Source organism: Macaca nemestrina, chromosome 7 (assembly GCF_043159975.1).
Source record: "Macaca nemestrina isolate mMacNem1 chromosome 7, mMacNem.hap1, whole genome shotgun sequence".
Classification (NCBI taxonomy): domain Eukaryota; kingdom Metazoa; phylum Chordata; class Mammalia; order Primates; family Cercopithecidae; genus Macaca; species Macaca nemestrina.
The window spans coordinates 160191890-160212649 of record NC_092131.1 but is presented as its reverse complement, the minus strand read 5'-3'; the positions used below and the strand labels follow the sequence as shown (position 1 = coordinate 160212649).

Genomic DNA, 20760 nt, shown 5'->3' with positions numbered 1-20760 from the left:
CTGCGGCGGGGGCCTCGGGAAGGGCGGGGCGAGGGTCTGGGGGGGTGTGGCCTGCGGCGGGACGTCGGGTTGAGGCCAGCTCAGACGCAGCCATGGCGGAGGCGGCTTTGGACGCCGTGAGGAGGGAGTTACGAGAATTCCCGGCCGCTGCAAGGGGTGAGTGGGCTCTGCCAGAGGCTGCGGCGATCTCCGAACATGGGAGGGGCCCTGGGATGCCGCTGACACCGGGGGCTCGGAACCTCGCGTGTGCGACTGGCCTAAGGCCCCGCTCGGGTTGCTCTTCTGTCACAACCCGCTTCCCTCCCCGAGTGTTCGCGCACTCCCGCGGCTTCCTGGGTGACTGTTCATGTCATTCCCGAGGCCCGGTGCCGTCTTGACCGTGGTCGTGACGAAGCCCTGTGTTTCCCACAGTCTTGAGGAATTTGCTGGTACCCTTGTTGAAAGCGCATCAAAGGCACACAGGTGGTGGCCGGATTTCTCCCCCACGTGCCCCACCTCCGGCCCCAACTCCCCTCTCCCACTTTGGGAGGACTGCAGGCTGACCAAATGGTCCCTGGCTCTTCCCCTGCTAAGTTTTTATTCCTTTTCTTTCTTCCTCTCTTCTCTCCTTTTTTCTATTTTTAAATGATTTCTTCCCACTGAACAGCAACACAGGCACATGTATATGTGATGGGTATGTAATATATAATGGTATGCAATGTAAATGAAGCACGGTTCCCTCCCAGCCCCGGTTTGCATTCTTCCAGAAAGATTGTTTATATCCGTGCACACATGACTTTTTACACTTTTTTTGTACAAATAGTAGCCTGCTAAACATACTCTTCTGCACCGTGTATCTTGGAGATCATTTCACATTCCTCTACCTCAGTCTTTTTCACTTACTCATTTAGGTCATGTCCAATCTGTTGTTTTCAATAATGCTGCAACGAATGCTTTGAGTATTGATTTAACGAATACTTATTCAGCATCTCTGTGTGCCAGGTTCTGTTCACTGTGTTTGAGATACATCACTGAACAAAACAAATCTCTCTCCTTTACATTCTGTGCCCTGTTACATTCTAAGTGAGAAGGTGGACAGTTAATCACAGGTGTACTGAATGAGTAAGTTGTAGAGTAGAAGTAGGTTAGAAGGCAAGTGCAGGCAAAGCCCTTGGTGGGAGTGTGCCCGATGTGTTCAGGAAACAGTGAAGAAGCCAGTCTGCAGGAGCAGGGTCTTTGTGCACATGTGTGAGTATTTTTATTGGTTAAATTCTTTATATATATATTTTTTGAGACAGGGTCTTACTCTGTCAGCCAAGCTGGAGTGCAGTGGCACAATCATAGCTCGCTGCACCTTGACCTCCCAGGTTCAAGAGATCCTCCTGCTTCAGCGCCTGGGAGTAGCTGAGGCTATAGGCATGCACCACCATGCCTGGCTAATTTTTTTGAATTTTAGTAGAGACCAGGTGGTCTCAAATTCCTAGGCTCAAGCAATCCTTCCACCTCGGAATTCCAAAGTTTCGGAACACCGTGGAACGCATAAGCTGCTGCTCCCAGCCTTGTTAGTTAAATTCTTAGTAGAGTTATGGGGTCAAAGGAATTGTTTGGATCCCTTTTGAAATTTTCTCACTTTGAAGCCCCAGGAGAGAAAAGCAGCCATTCTCTAAAAATGGTGAGCAAGTAAAACAAATCCCTAATTGCAGAAGTCCAAAGGGTGAAAAAATGGCAGTTTCCACGTATTTCCAGAATCCCAGGCTGTGTTCAGTACTCACGCCTGTAATCTTAGCACTTCAGGAGGCCAAAGTGATGTAGCAGGATGAGCCGCAGACAAAACTCCTCAGACACCGGATTAAAGAAAGAGGTTTTTTATTCGGCCGGGAGCATCGGCAGACTCATGTCTTAAGAACCGAGCTCCTTGAAAAAGAAATACTTGGCCTTTTTAAAGGCTTACAACTTTAAGGGGTCCACGTGAAAGGGTCGTGATAAACTGAGCAAGCGTGGGAAACGTGACTGGGGCCGACATGCATCAGCTAACAGAACAGAAAGTTTTACAATGCTTTTTTCATACAGTGTCTGGAATTTACAGATAACACAAGTAGTTTAGGCCAGGGGTTGATGTTATTATTACTTTGTTTAACTCCTAGGGCCGGGTGGTGGTGCCAAGGTTGTCTGGCTATTTATCTTACTTTTGTTTCTTTCTCTCTTTTCTCCTGTCTTGTGAACTAGGCAAGGTGGGGGTAGGAAGGCAGCAGAATAGTAGTGGTCTCCTTACTTAGTGAGAGGATCTCTTGAGGCCAGGAGTTCAAGACCAGCCTGGGCAACATAGTGAGACACAATCGTGTGGTGGCATGTGCCTGTAGTCCCACCTGTTCAGGAGGCTGAGGCAAGAGGATTGCTTGAGTCTGGTAGTTCTGATGACAGTGGCGGCAGTCGAGTGGATGCTGTCATCATGCTGGCTGCAGTGGGGAGGCACGAGTCGGGCAGCAGAAGCGGCTCTGGGAGTGGCAGTGGTAGTAGTGAGTCCCCTGTTCCCTGCATCCCTGAGGCAGCCGACTGCACCACCCCCACCCTCACACAGCTGGGCAGGACCTGCTCTTAAGCCCAGACCCTCTGCTGCAGCCTCAACCTCGCTCCCCGCCATATCCCAGAAGCCCACGAGCACCCTGCCAAAGGTGCAGCCGGGACTTGTAGGGCCAGCCCCAGGACCATCAGGCTTATTTGTGTGGGGTGGTCGGGGCTGCCGTGCCATCTGCACCTTGCCCGCTGCCACTGTGGGGAAAATGCAAAGAGGAGGTGCAGCTGGGCCGCATGCTCCACAGAGCTGGCAGGAACTGGAGACAAGTGGGAGCCCCACCCCTTCCAAGTGGTGGAGTGGGAGCTCCCTAGGCACAATTGCAACCACCCAAGCCCGGGCTGCAACTCAGGTACCCCTGTGCTCTTGGGAGCCAGGAGCAGGCAGAAGCCCCACCCTCCTGGCTGCGGCTGCAGCTGTGGGGCCAGGCATCTCTGCACTCTCGGGGGCCCAGGAAGGCCCCTTTCTGCTGCCACAGGCTCGGAAGTGCCTGATCCTGCTGTCTGGCTTTCCCCACTGTCAGCACCTGATCTGATCATGGAGCAAAGTTGAGGCTGAACCTGGGTGCTGCTGCGGCTTGACTGGGTGTGTGAATGCTCTGGGCAGTGCTGACACACCAGCCCCCTGCCACCTTGGCCCCCTCCGGCCTTTGGGTGCCAACGAGCATGGGAGGGAAGCCAAGAGGGGCTGAGGGCAGCTCAGTGCTGGCCTGCAGGCACCCCTTGGCACAAACAGCCTGGGTGCCATGAATGGTGGCAAGAGGCAGATGGGTCCCGGGTGAAGCCTGACCTTCAAGCCAGGGAAGGCCTGAAGCCTGGGGGCTGGGCTGCGGGTCTCATGGATTGGAATGGGAAATTTTGATGCTTTTTCTGGCCCACCCATGGCTGCCCATGGACCAATAGGCATGTACTTCCTCCCCTCTGAGGGCCATAAGAAGCCCCTGACTCAGCCAGACCAGAAGAGACAATGGGACGACCAGCTGCAGGAAGGAGCTGCCCTCTCTGCTGAGAGCTGGAGAGACTCGGCAACCTGCCCACAGACAGGAGCCACTCTAGCCAGGGAAGCAAGCAGGCAAGCCAGCTCTTTCTTTTCCAGCACTCCTGGGCCCAGTGGGGTCTTCTCACTCAGTTACAATTTTTGATCTAAGAACATTCACTTTCCAACTGATTGCGAAGTAAAGGTGACTGGCATGGTGTGGCCACGAGAGACGCAGCATAAGCTCAGAGGTGAACATCAGTGCCAGGACTATTTGGAGCAGGATGTAGTAACCACCAAATGGAGACCAAGGCCTTCTGGCTCGACCTAGAGCACGAATGTAGCAAAGCGAAGTCCTGCAGAGGAGCCATCCTCTCTGCTGAGAGCTGAACACTCATGGGGATACCCTGGCTGCGGAGAGGAGCTGCCCACTGTGGGTCTCCTCTGAGCTGTTCCATGGCTCAGTAAAGCTCCTCTTTGTCTTGTTAACCCTCTACTTGTCTGTATGTACTTCATTCTTCCTGGATGCAGGACAAGAACTGGGGACGTGCTGAATGGCGGGGCTAAAAGAGCTGTAACATGAAGAGGGCTGAACCATGCGTCTTGCTCGCCACATGGTGGATGACAAGAAGGAAAGAAGAGCTGCAGCCCTTTGGGGAGCCCAGACCCAGGAGCTCCCCAAGCTGGGGTTCTGACATCCTCTTTAGGGCTCTGCAGTTCCTGGTATCTCCAAGCTTCCAAGCACCACCATGTTTCCTAGTGTCAGCTGTGGAAGCTACTTATGGTATACTTGGTCTAACTGCAGCCTTGCAGGAAACCAGAGCCCATGTTGGCACCTGGAGCTGCCTGCCCCACCGCAGCCCACATACCTGGCTGTGCACAGTGGCCAGACTCCACACTCATTGGCTCACACACACCTCGCCGCCCCACTCGCCCTTGGCAGGTGTGGGATACAGGTTGGTGGCATGAGCCGAGCACAGCCTGCAGGGATGAGTGGGCCCAATGGGCCTGAGCAAAACGGGCAAAGGCATCACTGGCCACAGAGGTTTCCAGTTGGCAAAGCAACACCCCAAAGGTCCGGTGACAGTTTGCGGCTGTGGTGAGCCATTATTGCATCACTGCACTTCAGCCTGGGCAACAGAGCAAGATGCTGTCTCAAAAGAATCTCAGCGAGTACAACAGGGAGATGTACTGAGCCTCAGACCACCGTCTCCCAAGGTGACTGCTTGGATGGGCTGGCATGACTGGGAAGGCCTTTGCCACTTTCCTATCTCCTGGATCCCATATCTAGTGGACGGGTGCCATCTTGCCTCTAGCCAGGGAAGCAAGCAGGCATGCCAGCTCTTTCCTTTCCAGTATTCCTGGGCCCACGGGGGTCTTCTCACTCAGTTACAATTTTTGATCTAAGAACATTCACTTTCCAACTGATCAGAAAGTAAAGGTGACTGGCATGGTGTGGCTGTGAGAGATGCGGCGTAACCTCAGAGGTGAACATCAGTGCTGGGACCATTTGGAGCAGGATGTAGTAACCACCAAATGGACACCAAGGCCTTCTGGCTCGACCTAGAGCATAAATGTAGCAAAGCAAAGCCCTGTACACTTTATAAAAACCAGCAAAAAGACATTCCAGTCTGAGTGAGCAGCTGGGACAAAGTCAGGTACCACCTGAATAGAGGGTGTGTGGCAAGGGCAGGCACAAGACAGGAAATCAGACTGGAAGAGTAGGTTGTTCTTGGTCGTGCGTGCCAAGGCAGGCGGCATTCTCTAAGGAGCAGTGGTAAGCCATCGAGGCATTTGTTACTAGGGGTATGGCAAGATGAGATTGTATCTTCAGGAGATGACTGAGGCTATGATGATGAATACTTTGAGAGGGAGTGGAATTAAGCCAGAGAAACCAGCTAGTTCACTGCCGCAACCATCCAGCCAGGATGCTGGAGACTTCTATTCAACATTAGGCAAATATTTGCTGATTACATGCTGTGTGTTAGGTACTGTTCTAGGTCCCAGGGGGTACATCAGCGAACAAGATGAGTGTCTCTGCCCTTGTGGAGTTTACATTCTAGCAAGGGTGACAGAACGATAAACAGTTTATGTACATGAAATATATATATACTTTTTTGAGATAAGGTCTTGCTCTGTCACCCAGGCTGGAGTGCCGTGGTATGATGATCGCTCATTGCAGCCTCTAACTCTTGGACTCAAGTGATCCTTCTGCTTCATTCAGCCTGTAGTGTAGCTAGGAGTATAGGTGCATGCCACCATGTCCAGATAATTTTTAGTTTTTTTGTAGAGATGGGGTCTCGCTACCTTGCCAAGGCTGGTCTTGAATTCCCAGCCTCAGCAATCTTCCTGCCTCTGCATCCCAAAGTGCTGGGATTACAGACATGAGCCACCATGTCCAGCCCTAAAATATATAGCATGTTAGATGGTGATGAATATGAAGGAGAAAAAATAGGGAAAGGGGTATAAAGATTTTTGACAGTGGGGAGGGGGACAGATTATAAATTTAGAAAGTATAGTCAGAGAAGGAAGCCTTATCAATGTGATATTTGAGTGAGGACCCAAAGGAGGTAGTTGGAATGTGGATGCCAGTGGAGGAGAGGAGACGGTGGGTTTGAGAGACACAGGAGACAGAATCAACAGGACTTAGAGCCAACCAGTAGGATGATGGGAGTGAAGGAGAAAGAAAGCTGAGTCAAAAAGAGATTTTGATTAGAGGTGACACAGGGCCACTGTAGACCCCTGCACAGGTGCATACCACACAGCCCGCGGAAGTGCACATGGTGGCCCTGGGTGTCTGGACATGGTGATGCTGTTCAGCAGGACCCAAACCACAGCCCAGCCCTTCCTTTTCCTCCATTGGTGTCATCTGTTAGTTTGTCTCCCTGGGTAAGAAGGTTGTAAATTTCCCAAGATAATTGTGTGATCCCTGATAGCCCCAGATTAGCCAAGCCAAGTGCTCAGTAAATATCACTGTTGAAGGGGGCTTCCCAGAGCCACACCCCACCCAGAATAGCCCGTGGCCATGGGGCCTCAGCCTTATTCATTCTGGAGTTCCCAACACCACTCCATGGTGCCTTTCTGGTAGATGCTGGGAGGCTGGCCCTCCAAGGTGGGAAGGCAGAGAGGGTTCACTGTGCAGACACAGCCCCACGGGCGATTTGGATTATGGGTTGTGTAGCAGCCCCTGGCCCTGTGCACGGTCGGGGCCCATGCTGGTGTGTGTGCGTGATGCTTTCTGCTTTCATTTTCCCTCCTCATCCTTCTATTACTGGTTGTCCAGGGTCCTTTGGTCACCAATGAGCATTTCCCAGTGACAGCCTGGCCTTTCCAGGGAGGGCATCTCTTGGGCTGGGACTGGGTGCTGCTGACTTCAGCCCCTCCATCCCCCATCTTCCTCTTTCTCTCAGAGCTCAGCGTGCCTCTTGCTGTACCCTACCTGGACAAGCCCCCAACTCCGCTCCACTTCTACCGGGACTGGGTCTGCCCCAGCAGGCCGTGCATCATCCGCAACGCTCTGCAGCACTGGCCGGCCCTCCAAAAGTGGTCCCTCCCCTATTTCAGGTGGGAGCTGCCCTGGGGTTGGGTGTGAGCAGTGATTACTGGCATCTAGGCATGGGCTGAGCGTCCATTCCTCTAGAGCCACAGTGGGGTCCACGGAGGTGAGCGTGGCCGTGACCCCAGACGGTTACGCGGATGCCGTGAGAGGGGACCGCTTCGTGATGCCAGCTGAACGCCGCGTGCCCCTGAGCTTCGTGCTGGATGTGCTGGAGGGCCGGGCCCAGCACCCCGGGGTCCTCTACGTGCAGAAGCAGTGCTCCAACCTGCCCACCGAGCTGCCCCAGCTGCTGCCTGACCTGGAATCCCATGTGCCCTGGGCCTCAGAAGCCCTGGGTGAGTGGAGGTGGGGTGGTCCTGGCCCGGGGCAGGGAAGATACAGGAAGGAGGGGGTCAGCCTGCTTGCCCTTAGGTGATGACCTGACCTACAGGCTTGGTCCTGTCAGCATCTGGTGCAGCTCACTAAATACATTCCCAGGCCTTGACTTAATCATAGACAAACTACCGAAGATTGTTGTCCTTCCTTCTGCCCCAGGGGAGGGCGGGCCCCTTCCCCAAGCTTTCCCAACCTCTCCCTCTTCTCCCTGACCCCTTTCTTGGGATTCTTCTGTGCTCACCCAGGTTTTGGCTCCGGCATCACTGGATGGCAGCTATCCCCAGCCTGGCCTTCCTAACTTGCTCTCTGCCATCTGCCCTGCAGGAAAGATGCCCGATGCTGTGAACTTCTGGCTAGGGGAGGCGGCTGCGGTGACTTCTTGTAGGTGTCGGGAATACAAAGGTGGGGAAGGAGCAGGTGGGGGCAGAGGGAGGGAAGACCCTGGTTGGAGGTTGGACTGACTGTTCTCTAAGATTTCTTTTGGCTTCTAGGACTCGGGCACCACAGAGGGCTTCCCTTGACAGCTGAGGTGGGGGAAGGGACCCGTGGCATTGGGGGTGGGTGCATTGTTTCTTCTAGACCCAAAGAAAGCTCCCTAAAGGCCAGCTGGGTCAGGGGGTAGGTGTAGGAGAACTTCCCCTCTTGGTGGAGAGGAGTCCAGGGCCTGGCGAGCATTAAGACCCTGGTAGGTGGAGTTCCAGAATGCACATCAGAGCCCCTGGCATCTCCAGCCCACTGACTCTGTGTGCTTCTCTTTTGTCATAGGCCGTCTTGGGGTGCAGGGCTCTCAGCATGATGGTTTGCCGCCTCTTGTGCCCCTGCCCTCCATACCCTGCCCCCGGGCCTTCTTTATGTTGGCAGTGCACAAGGACCCCTATGAGAACCTCTACTGCGTGGTCTCAGGAGAGAAGCATTTCCTGTTACATCCGCCCAGCGACCGGCCCTTCATCCCCTATGGTAGGGGATGTGGCCTGCAGGGGCTGGGGAACAGCTGGCCCAAGGGGGAGGGAGGCAGCAAGAGCCTGGGAGGCCAGTTCCCAGGCCTGAGGTGTGGCTGTGGCATCCCCACTGCACCAGGGCCCCTGATCCCCTTGCCCCTGCCCAGGGCTGGCTGGGGTGGAGGAGGGTCTGGCAAGTTCCAGGCCGTTTGCAGTTCCCCCACACCCTTCTCCCTTGGGCTCCAGAGCTGTACACGCCGGCAACCTACCAGCTAACCGAAGAGGGCACCTTTAAGGTGGTGGATGAAGAGGCCATGGAGAAGGTGTTTGTCCTGTTCTTGGGCTCTAGGGAGGGAGAAGGGCAGAAGCCTGGCCCTGAAGAGCAGGCACAAAAGATCTGGGGAGGTGGCACCTTGCTCTGAAAAATCCCTAAGTCTGAGGCCTTTCATTGCTGAGCTGAGCAGGGTCTATGGTGTTGACCTTTGGAAGGGACAGAGCCTGAAGTCCTGGGGGGTCTGGGGGGCTGCTCCCTGGCATCTGATGTGTTCCCAGGTGCCCTGGATCCCACTGGACCCCTTGGCGCCAGACCTAGCCCGCTACCCCAGTTACAGTCAGGCCCAGGCCCTTCGCTGTACAGTGCGGGCCGGTGAGATGCTCTATCTGCCGGCTCTGTGGTTCCACCACGTCCAGCAGTCCCAGGGCTGCATTGCAGGTAAGGAGTTGCCCAGGCTGCCCGGGGACAGGCCCTGCCAAGGTCCAGCAGGGCCTCTAGGGGGAGGCTTGGGAGGCTCCAGGTCAGAAGAGCGACCTTCATACTCAGATCCCCATTCTTCCCACAGTGAATTTCTGGTATGACATGGAATACGACCTCAAGTATAGTTACTTCCAGCTGCTCGACTCCCTCACCAAGGCTTCAGGCCTTGACTGATGGAGCACTGGTGAACATGGCCAGGCACGCCTCGGGGGAAGGGGCCAGCCCCTCCCTGGCCGGGTCAATTCTCGAGAGCCTGGAGTGTGCATGCTGGCTGCTGGCCCAGGGTCCAGCATGGCTTGAGATCAACTTTGGAGGATCTTGGAATGTGGTCATGAGGACTCAAGGTGCCAGGCAGGTCTGGGTGAGGGTTCTCAGGAAGTTGCCACACAGGTGAGCGGAGCAGGGATCAGGTGCAGCAGCACCTCTCCCCAGTGCTGTGATGTTGGGAGAGTCACTGCATCTTGGGCATTGGTGTCCTGTCAGTAAACAGATAATAATGGCTCTACCTCGCGGGGCTATCATGGGCTTGGAGATGATGTCTATGAGGACCAGCGTGGAGCTGGCACACAGGACATGTTGAATAAAAGGTAGCTGTGAGTCGTATGTTCTTTTTTTTTTTTTTTGAGATGGAGTCTCGCTCTGTCGCCCAGGCTGGAGTGCAGTGGTGTGATCTCGGCTCACTTCAACCTCCGCCTCCGGGTTCACACCATTCTTCTGCCTCAACCTCCCGAGTAGCTGGGACTATAGGCGCCCGCCACCACGCCTGGCTAATGTTTTGTATTTTTAGTAGAGATGGTGTTTCACTGTGTTAGCCAGGATGGTCTCGATCTCCTGACCTCGTGATCCACCCTCCTCAGCCTCCCAAGGTGCTGGGATTATAGGCGTGAGCCACCTCGCCCGGCCTGTGAGTCGTATGTTCTGATCCTCCCTCTTGAAGTTGCCTTCTGTGCTCTAAGGAGGGCCTGAAGGTTCAGGTAAAAACTTCAGGGTGACCTTCACTGGGGGGTGAGGGCTGGATCCCAGCCTGGGCCCAAAGAGCTGTCAGCTGCCCCAAGTTCCGCTGTCCATGAGAGCCACAGCAGCCCCTCCCTGGGACAAGCAAGCAGACCTCAGTCTTGGAACTCTCTCGCCCAGACCTCTTCGGCCCAGGACCTTGAGAGCTATTCCTAGCTTTGCTATGGTTACGGTCCTCCCCCAGTTCAGGGGCAGCAGGTGGGACCTGGTGCCCTGGGGATAACCCCTGCTTTTCCCATAATAGGCACAGGCAGGAAGGGACAGAAGCCCCTGCCTGTTCTGGGGCTGTCCCTCTGAGGAAGGAGTTGGTCTCCACACTCTGACCCCCTACAAACCATGCCCTAGAGACAGAAGAACCCCCTGCCCCTGAGTGCCAACCCACAGGCCTCATCCCTGGCCACTCAGCACCTGGCTTTGAAGGGCTGTTTTATGTGACAGCCACTCCCCTGCCTGTCGTGAGGGGGCCCGGGTGCTCATCTCAGATTGATGGAGCCCTGCAGTCAAGACTGGGCATTCCTGTCGAACAGGTGCCAGAGTTGCGAAAGGCCTGTGACGGGGCACTCCACTGTTCCCTTGGCTGCTGTTCTGGGACTCACCCCTGCTTTCCTTCTGCTCAGCCCCTGGCAGCAGGCTCTCCGGACTAGGATTGCAGAGCTGGGAGTTCAGGGCTGGGCGGGGCAGGCCCAGGTGGTAATGGCTGGCGAGTGCCACAGAGGTGTCAGGAGTGCTAGTACAGGCTTAGGGTGCCTCGTTTCCTGGACAGGTGGCTGGTCCAGGAGTGGGTGTGGAGCTTAGGTGGAGCAGAGGCAGCAGGTGGGAGGGACTTGGGACCAACTGGGACATTACATCCCTGGCTCTGGGTCAGAAAGCCCACAGTCCTTGATCCTGTGGCCACTGCTTCATCATTCCTGCTCCTAAGGACTCGGTCTCATGGCTCTGGTAAGGCCTGGCAGGGTGCTGGGTCCCCACGCTGACCCCTGCTCTCTACCTGGGGCCTGGTTAGTATGTTTCTTATGGGAGCGGTGGGGGCCTGGTTAGTATGTTTCTTATGGGAGCGGTGGGGGCCTGATTAGTATGTTTCTTATGGGAGCGGTGGGGGCCTGGTTAGTATGTTTCTTATGGGAGCGGTGGGGGCCTGGTTAGTATGTTTCTTATGGGAGTGGTGGGGGCCTGTTAGTATGTTTCTTATGGGAGCGGTGGGGGCCTGGTTAGTATGTTTCTTATGGGAGCTGTGGTCTTCTCCAGGTGTGGGGAGGGGAGTTTATTGACCACAAGACCAGGGCAGTGGGCAGAAGCCAGGGGAGAAGGAGGCCTGGGGATGAGGGATCCAGCCTGAGTTTTTTCTGCCCTGGGAACGGGCTCCTGGCACAGCTCCCTGGCACCATGGATATGGGCCCTGGAGACTCACAGGTTCCCAGCTGCCGTCCTGAGGCCCTGGAAGGAAGTGGCTGCTCTGTGCTCCTCTGACTCAGTTGCCTGGAGTGTGGGGGTCCTGGTGGATGAGGCTCTCCAGCACTGCCCTGGACCTGGTTGCTCCCTGGACTTGACCTGTTAGGCCCCTTGTGGAGGCAGGCAGAAGGCCGAAAGGAAGCAGTTGGCACTGGCTTCCCTGGTCCCGGTGCGCCTGCCAGGCTGCATTCCTGGAACCGGGGGATGGGTTTGGAGGGAGCTACTGGGGGACCATCTTCAGCCTGACCTGGCAGACGCGACAGCCTGTGAGGGGTCTGAGCTAGGAGCCACCTCCCCTGCCCAGGAGAGAGCACATTTTCAGGATGCACTTCTGACCAGGGGTAGAGGGAGGGTGCGAGAGCAGCTCAGCCGGGGCCCAAGGCCCTGACTTGCCACTTCCCCTCCCTCGATAGCTTATGTCCCCTGCCACCCAAGACCAGCCTGAAAGCTGCTTAGCCGGGGTGTGGGCTGGGGATGTGGGGTGGAGAGCCTAAAGAATACTACCCGAAGGAGGTGGAAGCAGGTCTGTGTGAGGCATAAATCTGGAGCCAGCCTGCCCGGGCTCCAGTCCCAATTCTGGACCTCAGGCAAATGACTGCTTCTCTGTGCCTCAGTTTCCTCGTGGAGTGGGTCGTCATAAATAGTATCTGCGCATACGGTGGTTGTGCGACAAATGAGTTAATGTATGCAAAGCCCTTGGCCCAGAGCCGGCGCAGAGCGTTGTGTGAGTGCTGGCAGGCATCATGATGGAGATGTCATGTCTCCTCTTGTTGATTCAGGATTCTGATGGGATGGAGGACAGGCCTGGGGTTCAGGATTAAGCCTTAAGGCACTGCTCCAGCCTCCTTTGCAGCCCCTGTCACCCTTGGCTTCATCAGCCTGTAGCAGGTCTCCCCTCTCCCGCCTCTGCAGGCAGAGGTGTCCAGGACCTGCCTGCTCACAGTTCGTGTCCTGAAGGCCCATCACCTACCCTCTAAGGACCTAGGTGAGTGCGCACCGCCCTGGCACCTCTGCTGGGCTGAGGGAGGAGGAGGGTGCTGAGGAGGAGGGTGCTGTGGCTGGATTTGGTGGAGGCGGGTGGGCTGGTGGGCAGGGCCTAGAGGAGGGGGCTGAGAGGAGCTTCTGAATGGAAGGTGGCAGCTGGGGCTCTGCCTCTGTCCCCCGCTTCCCCTCCCCTTAGTCTTACCCCACATGGGGCTCCAGGTGATGGAAGGAAGTGGGTCTGGGTGGCTGGGAAGGGCTCTTGGCCACCGCTGGGCACTTGTTCCTTCCCGCAGTGACCCCCTCTGACTGCTACGTGACTCTCTGGCTGCCCACAGCCTGCAGCCACAGGCTCCAGACACGCACAGTCAAGAACAGCAGTAGCCCTGTCTGGAACCAGAGCTTTCACTTTAGGATCCACAGGCAGCTCAAGGTGGGCCAGGCCTCAGCGCTAGCTCTACCCACATCCCCACCAGCCGCTGCCGCTGCCCTGCTCACCTTCCCGTCCCCTCCCTCCTGCAGCCCTGTCACTTTTTCCCTCCAGAATGTCGTGGAACTGAAAGTCTTTGACCAGGACCTGGTGACCGGAGATGACCCTGTGTTGTCAGTGCTGTTTGATGCGGGGACTCTGCGGGCTGGGGAGTTCCGGCACAAGAGCTTCTCACTGAGCCCTCAGGCAAGGCGGTGTTTCCATGGCAGCCCCAGCTGGTGTCTGGGTTGAAATGCCACATGCACATGCACACACATGCATGTCTCTCATACTCACTGACACATGCGCACTCCTGACCCTTTCTAACTCGCTTCTGGCTCTCTTCCCAGGGTGAGGGGTGCCTGGAAGTTGAATTTCGCCTGCAGAGTCTGTGAGTCAGGGGCCTGGGGCCGTTTGGGTGGGGGTGCCTCGTGGGAAGGACAGCACTAGTGCCTGGGGGATGCCCAGGTCTCTGTGGGGTGAGAACTTGGACTCCTACTAAGGGGGCTTTGGGATCTCTTTCCAGGGCTGACCGTGGCGAGCAGCTCGTCGGCAATGGCGTTCTGGTGGTGAGTGTGACCAGTGCTCTGGGAGGTGGTCTGGGGTCCCCGGGACTCCCTCGTGCCAGCAGCTTGAGGCACAGGCCCACCGCTGCCTCTGTCTGGGGACCCTGGGATTTCAGTTTGTTAAGGGAATACAATCTCAAGGGTCCAGGTAATGAAGTGCAGACCAGCAGGAGCCAGGGTGCTGGGAGGGTGGGGTCCCTGAATGGGGGTGGGGTTAGTGTCTGAGGGTCTCTCTTCATGACTCAGGCCCGGGAGCTCTCCTGCTTGCACGTTCAACTGGAGGAGACAGGAGACCAGAAGCGTGAGTCCCCAACTCACTGGGACAACCCCCGGCTCTCAGCCCGTCTTCCCTCTTTAAGCATTGGACAATTCTCTGTGGGGCTCCCTGGGGCCTGACCTTTCCCCTTAGGCCTTCTCAGGGGGACCGTGGTGGGGGCTCCATCTCGTACCCCCGGCCTGACCAGACTATTTCAGTGGGGAGAGGGAGGTGTTCTCCAGGCCTCCCAGCAAGATGGATTCTGTGGGCAGAGATAGCGCCCTCAACCTCTCTGCTCTGGCTCCTGTTTCCAGCCTCAGAGCGCAGAGTTCAGCTTGTGGTTCCTGGGTCCTGTGAGGGTCCGCAGGAGGCCCCTGTGGGCACTGGCACCTTCCGCTTCCACTGCCCAGCCTGCTGGGAGCAGGAGCTGAGTATTCACCTGCAGGTAGTGTGCCTCGCCCCCTGGAGGTGGGGCCCCCAGAACTTCCTCCCTCCCTCCACCCCTCCTCCCAGTACCCTGGCTCAGCATCTCCTCCCAGCCTGACCTCTGCCCCACCTGGCAGTGTGGGCACGCTGGCAGCATGTGTGGGCCCATGCTGGCCTCCCCTGCCCGTCCCTCCCATACCTCTATGGCTGCCAGTGGGAGTTTGGTGAGGTCCGTGTGAGAAGCGGAAGCATAAAGATTCTTAGGTCTCCATCTTTTGTCCCCTACAGGATGCCCCCGAGGAGCAACTAAAGGTGCCACTGAGTGCCCTGCCCTCTGACCAAGTGGTGAGGCTTGTCTTCCCCACATCCCAGGTACTGGCCTCCCAGGGGAGGAAGCAAGGTGCCTGGACTGGGCTGGGCCCCAGGCCACAGAGGGACGGGCCTGCTTCCCGCTTCTCTCCGTGGGCCACACCCTGAGCAGGTGCCGAGGGCCAGGCTTTTTGGGGAGTATCCTCTGAGCATCCCTGCTTCAGGCCTGGCCCCTGTGGAGACAGTGTGGGGGTGGTACGCCTGGGGTCAGGGTAAGAGGAGCAGAGCTGGGTGGAGGTGGCTGACCTTTGTGACGGGGGCCTTCATGGTTTTCAGGACCCCCTGATGAGAGTGGAGCTGAAAAAAGAAGCAGGGTGAGAGGCCTAGCTGGAGACTGGGCAAGGTCCTGGAAAAGTAACCGGGGCGCAGGGCTGGAGCAGGCCTGGAGGAGTGAGGGGGAGAAACAGCCACCCCTCATCCTCATGCTCTCTGAAGGCACTCAGGCTGGCGCTCAGCAGGGGGCACGAAGTACTGGGAGGAGCCTTAGCACCTATGGTCGGAGGGATGAGTGAGTGGCCAGCCCAGTGCCAGGCACCTGGGGAGCACTTGATAAATGTTTGGCTGGAAAACGCAGGGAGGTGAGGATGGAAAATGGTAACATGGTTTGGGGCGCAGAGAGGGCAGGAAAACCAAGGGAGAGAAGAGGGGAAATTGCGCCCTTTTGGGTGGAAGCTGTTATGGTCAGATCTTAAATGATCTTCGTAGAGTTGTCGCCCACTGCCTTGGGAGAGCGGCTTCTCACCTCTCGGAGACAGAATCATTGGCCCTTTTCTGTCCCTCCCCCCCCTTTTTTTTTTTTTTTTGGAGACAGAGTCTGTTGCCCAGGCAGGAGTGCAATGGCATGATATTGGCTCACTGCAACCTCTGCCTCTGGGGTTCAGGCGATTCTCCTGCCTCAGCCTCCCGAGTAGCTGGGATTACAGGTGCCCACCACCACACCTGGTTAATTTTTATATTTTTAGTGGAGACAGGGTTTCCCCATGTTGGCCAGGCTGGTCTTGAACTCCTGGCCTCAAGTTATATGCCTGCCTCAGCCTCCCAAAGTGCTGGGAGTACAGGCGTGAGCCACTGCACCCGGCATCCACCCTCTTTGTAGTCATTTTTGAACTCCATGGGTGAGGGACAGAGCACGAGACTTGGGTGGGGGGATCCATGGTGTAGGTCCTTCCTGGGGGCCTATCTGCACCCGGGACCCCAAGCAGCCTCTTATGGCCACGGAATTCTGTGTCCCGCCAGTCTGCTTTGCTGCATTCCCAAGCATGTCCACATAGACACACCCTCCCTAGGTGTCAAACTTCAGTCTCGTGACACAGGAGTGGCAGTGAGGGTTGGGGAGAGGAGGGAGGGCAGTGGGCAGTGCAGGTGAGGCAGACCCAGCTTTCGATTCTCTGGGGAGGGCTGAGAGCTGTCTCATGTTCTCTTCCCTCCCCTGCCAGACCGAGGGAGCTGGCCGTGCGACTGGGCTTCAGGCCCTGTGCAGAGGAACAGGCCTTCCTGAGCAGGAGGAAGCAGGTGGTGGCCACGGCCTTGCGGCAGGCCCTGCAGCTGGACAGAGACCTGCAGGAGGACGAGGTTTGGGGGCTGGGCTGGATGGGGTGTCCCCAGGCTTGCTTGTTCAGTGCTGAACACTGGAGCTGCTTGTCCCTGATCTAGACCAGAGTTCGCAGCTGCCTGTCCCCACCCTGCTTCCTCTCGCCTGGCGTTAGGAGGGACTTGGCCCAGGCAGTGTTGCTTGAGGTGCCTGGAGCCCACACGGGAGCTGCCTTGTAGGGCTGGCTTTCCTACTCTGTTTCCTGGTTCTCAGCCTAGCCTGTCTGAGGAGTGAGACAGATAGCTGGCATGAGGCCTGTTGGTCCTGGGTTGCCTCAGGAGGTTCATATTAGCCTGGGCCATCTCCTGGGGGAGTGATGGCAATTTGGGAATATTTTAAGGTAGGCCTTGGGTCTTCCAGAAAGTGAGCATCAGACTCGGGGGCTGAGGGTGAGGAGATGAGGCTCAGAACTTGCCTGGGCCATTTTTTCCTGGAGCCCTTAGGACTGGAGGAGCTGGGTGCTTACTAAGGCTGTTTCTGGCCCCCAGGGCTGACTCAGAACTGGTCCCAAGACCTGTGATCAGGCCTGGGTGGCCACTTGACCTGCTACCTCCTCTTCCCCTCTTCCCGTGGCTTGGCCTTCCCCATCCCTAGGGCCTCTGCAGGCCTGGCTGTCTTCTTTTCCAGATCCCAGTGGTAGCTATTATGGCCACTGGTGGTGGGATCCGGGCAATGACTTCCCTGTACGGGCAGCTGGCCAGCCTGAAGGAGCTGGGCCTCTTGGATTGCGTCTCCTACATTACCGGGGCCTCGGGTTCCACCTGGTGAGCTGGGGACAGGCTGATGCTGGACCCTGTGGGGCAGGGGGTGCTGGTGCCAGGGTTCTCCTAGGCCTCTGAGCAAACTAGAAGGGCTGGGAGAACGAACGTGCCAGGGAGAAATGTGCTCCAGGAGACCCTGGGGAGGTCCCTGCCAGGCTATTGTCCTAGAAAACCCGGGGCACGTGAGGTCTAGATGGGGTCCTTCAGTGACAGCCCTCTGGCTTTGGCTTTTCCCAGGGCCTTGGCCAACCTCTATGAGGACCCAGAGTGGTCTCAGAAGGACCTGGCAGGGCCCACTGAGTTGCTAAAGACCCAGGTGACCAAGAGCAAGCTCGGTGTGTTGGCCCCCAGCCAGCTGCAGCGGTACCGGCAGGAGCTGGCCGAGCGTGCCCGCCTGGGCTACCCAAGCTGCTTCACCAGCCTGTGGGCCCTCATCAACGAGGCGCTGCTGCATGACGAGGTGCGGGGGCTGCGGCCGGAGGCAGAGCCAGGGCTGGAGCTGGGGCAGGGCGCTGGACGGCAGGGTGGGAAAGGGCCTGGGCACCCAGGTGGCTGTGGGTTCAGGTTCCACTCGTCTTTCCCCAGCCCCATGACCACAAGCTCTCAGATCAGCGGGAGGCCCTGAGTCATGGCCAGAACCCTCTGCCCATCTACTGTGCCCTCAACACCAAGGGGCGGAGCCTGTCCACTTTTGAATTTGGGGGTGAGTGGCCCCAGAACTGAGATGAGACCTGTGCCCTCGCGGTTGGTGGAGTAAGGGGAGACGGGGCCTGTGTGCAGACGGCAGATGTCACACCCACCTCTCCTGGGCCAGGTCCTGTGCTTTCTGGAGAATGACACCCTACCAGGGTCCCTTGGGCCTTTGGGAAGGAGGGAGGGGCCTTAGGTCCCATGCACAAAGCCCAGGCCACAAGGCCTGGGCCTCCTGGTCCTCGGCTGCCCTAAAGCAAAGCCCTGGGTGGGGATGCAGGTGCCTAAGGGCTCTGCACCATGAGGCTGAGGGGTGGCCTTCTCACAGAGTGGTGCGAGTTCTCTCCCTACGAGGTCGGCTTCCCCAAGTATGGGGCCTTCATCCCCTCTGAGCTCTTTGGCTCTGAGTTCTTCATGGGGCAGCTGACGAAGAGGCTCCCTGAGTCCCGCATCTGCTTCTTAGAAGGTGAGGGGCGCTGGGTAGGCTGGGGAAGCTGGGCCGAGCAGGGAAAATGGGCCCTGAGAGAGAGGGTGGCCCTCGGTCAGAAGAGCTTCCTGGGTCAGGACTGGCCATGGGGAAGGGTAGGGTTGGGACAGGAGTCGGGGGCCCTCTTCCCTCACGGCTGCTCTTTCAGGTATCTGGAGCAACCTGTATGCAGCCAACCTCCAGGACAGCTTATACTGGGCCTCAGAGCCCAGCCAGTTCTGGGACCGCTGGGTCAGGAACCAGGCCAACCTGGGTAGGTGCTCCGGCCCCTTCATAAGGGTGCCAAGAGGCAGCCACCTGGGGCTGTACCGGGGGTGGGGGGTCTCACCTCTTCCCCCTCCAGGGTCACCACCAAGGTGGGGATAAAGATGCAGGAGTCCCCATTCTCCCCCCACACCCCCACCTTGCCTGTGTAGACAAGGAGCAGGTCCCCCTTCTGAAGATAGAAGAACCACCCTCAACAGCCAGCAGGATAGCTGAGTTTTTCACCGATCTTCTGACACGGCGCCCACTGGCCCAGGCCACACACAATTTCCTGCGTGGCCTCCATTTCCACAAAGACTACTTTCAGCATCCTCACTTCTCCACCTGGAAAGGTACTTGCTTCTCTCAACAGTCCTCCTGTGGCCACCTGAGCCTTGAGTCCCCAGCTCCAGACACCCCTCCCGGTCCACTCTCGTTCTCCTGCTTTGAGCTCGATTCCCTGGACTGCTTGGAGCAGGGGTCTTTTTCTCCTTGTCTTGGGGACCCAGGGCCCACCTGCAGGGCTGCAGGGGTGTTAGTTCAGCAGGAGAGCAGGGGCCAGAGGCCAGAGTCTCCTTCCAGCAGGAATCTGGTACCCTTGGTATCCGTGACAATTGCTGCTCTCCCCAACCTTCCAGCTACCACTCTGGATGGGCTCCCCAACCAGCTGACACCCTCGGAGCCCCACCTGTGCCTGCTGGATGTTGGCTACCTCATCAACACCAGCTGCCTGCCCCTCCTGCAGCCCACTCGGGACGTGGACCTCATCCTGTCATTGGACTACAACCTCCACGGAGCCTTCCAGGTTGGGGAGGGTGGGCAGGCATGGGAGGTGGTGGGTGGCCCCTGACCCCTGAAGAGAAGGGCTTTGGAGTCCAGTGTCTGGTCCAGCTTCCTTTAGGAGCTGTGACAGTGACTGCATGTGACTGGGACACTGCAATCTGTTACTTTGCCACTAGAGGAGCTCATTCTCTTCCGGAAGTTGGGAAGCTGTCGAGGTTTTATCTTGTATCTGGGTCCTCTTACTGACCTGCGAGGTGTGGTCCTGGGCCTCCGGGCCCACCTGCCGAGTCTGCTCTGCCTCCCAGTGTCAGAACTGGAGAGCTGGGAGCAGCCCGGCTCCGTCTAGCCCCAGAGGAGCTGCCACCAAGGCCTGTCAGGTGTGGCGTTTTTTTCCCAGAGGAGCTGCCACCAAGGCCTGTCAGGTGTGGTGTTTTTTTCCCAAAGGCTGGCTTCGTAGGCCCCACTGGAGCCCCTGACTTGGCGTTTGAGCCCCAGGTCCGTGAATCTTGGTGCATCTCACACCGTCAGCCCCAGTGTTGAGGACGCCAGGGCCCGTCCCTCTGAAGCCCCTTCTGCCCGCAGCAGCTGCAGCTCCTGGGCCGCTTCTGCCAGGAGCAGGGGATCCCGTTCCCGCCCATCTCGCCCAGCCCGGAAGAGCAGCTCCAGCCTCGGGAGTGCCACACCTTCTCCGACCCCACCTGCCCCGGAGCTCCCGCGGTGCTGCACTTCCCTCTTGTCAACGACTCCTTCCGGGAGTACTCGGCCCCTGGTGAGCCACTGTTCACCTCCCCCTCCTGCTGCCCTAGTCCCCCACACTCCCTCCGTCCCCTGTGCATCCCCAAACCCACCTTCCCCACGTGTTCCCCCATGCCAGGCTCCACTCTCTCCACAGGGGTCCAGCGGACACCTGAGGCGGCGGCGGCTGGGGAGGTGAACCTGTCTTCAGTGGACTCTCCCTACCACTACACGAAGGTGACCTATAGCCAGGAGGATGTGGACAAGCTGCTGCGCCTGACACATTATAATGTCTGCAACAACCGGGAGCAGCTGCTGGAGGCCCTGCGCCAGGCAGTGCAGCGGAGGCGGCAGCGCAGGCCCCAGTGATGTTCGGGGCCCCTGCCTGGCCCTGCCACCCCGACTCTCATTCATTCCCTGGCTGCTGAGTTGCAGGTGGGAACTGTCACCACCCAGTGCTTCAGAGCCTCTGGGGCTCAGGTGACCCTGTCCCAGGGTCCATGCTGAGGGCTGGGAGCTCCCTGGGGCCTCAGCAGTTTGCAGGGAGGTAAGGAGGCCGAGCCCATTTGTGTATCACCCAAAACCCCATGGCCCATGTCTGTTTTCCCTTCTGCACTACCTTGAGTAGTTGGACAAGGTGAGATGGAACACTTGATACATTACAGACTTATACACATGTGAGGCGCTATCTGAGACCAGCTGTTCTTACTGCAGAGAAGGGCCATGTCATTCTAGGCTTTTGGCTGTACGTGGCAAGGGCTGGTACAGAGCTCGCTCGTCGGCGTGGG

The 20760-nt window shown here is 57.6% G+C and overlaps 2 protein-coding genes across 14 annotated transcripts; both read left to right on the top strand.

Moving 5' to 3' along the window:
* The first annotated feature begins 66 nt into the window (after positions 1–66).
* On the top strand, positions 67–11752 carry LOC105491790 (jumonji domain containing 7). 13 transcript variants are annotated; one of them, XM_071067041.1, is made up of 9 exons: positions 67–156; positions 4058–4744; positions 6937–7090; positions 7175–7420; positions 7785–7841; positions 8322–8417; positions 8645–8721; positions 8951–9110; positions 9238–11752. In XM_071067041.1, the coding sequence occupies exons 2-9, from the start codon at positions 4529–4531 to the stop codon at positions 9324–9326; spliced, it is 1095 nt and encodes a 364-aa protein (XP_070923142.1). In that variant the 5' UTR covers positions 67–156; positions 4058–4528; the 3' UTR covers positions 9327–11752. The 13 variants fall into 13 exon arrangements, 11 of the variants coding, with proteins under 11 accessions (XP_070923142.1, XP_070923140.1, XP_070923141.1 ...); XM_071067039.1 differs by having other exon boundaries at positions 8226–8417; XM_071067040.1 differs by having other exon boundaries at positions 7785–7862.
* LOC105493178 (phospholipase A2 group IVB) lies at positions 11097–20653 on the top strand. The gene is made up of 21 exons (XM_024794657.2): positions 11097–11105; positions 11722–11784; positions 12528–12600; positions 12893–13029; positions 13141–13272; positions 13416–13456; positions 13592–13634; positions 13878–13932; positions 14202–14332; positions 14602–14685; positions 14959–14996; positions 16119–16254; positions 16901–17037; positions 17272–17494; positions 17620–17737; positions 18053–18190; positions 18360–18464; positions 18628–18807; positions 19093–19259; positions 19823–20006; positions 20130–20653. The coding sequence occupies exons 1-21, from the start codon at positions 11097–11099 to the stop codon at positions 20339–20341; spliced, it is 2406 nt and encodes an 801-aa protein (XP_024650425.2). The 3' UTR covers positions 20342–20653.
* The last annotated feature ends 107 nt before the right edge of the window (positions 20654–20760 follow it).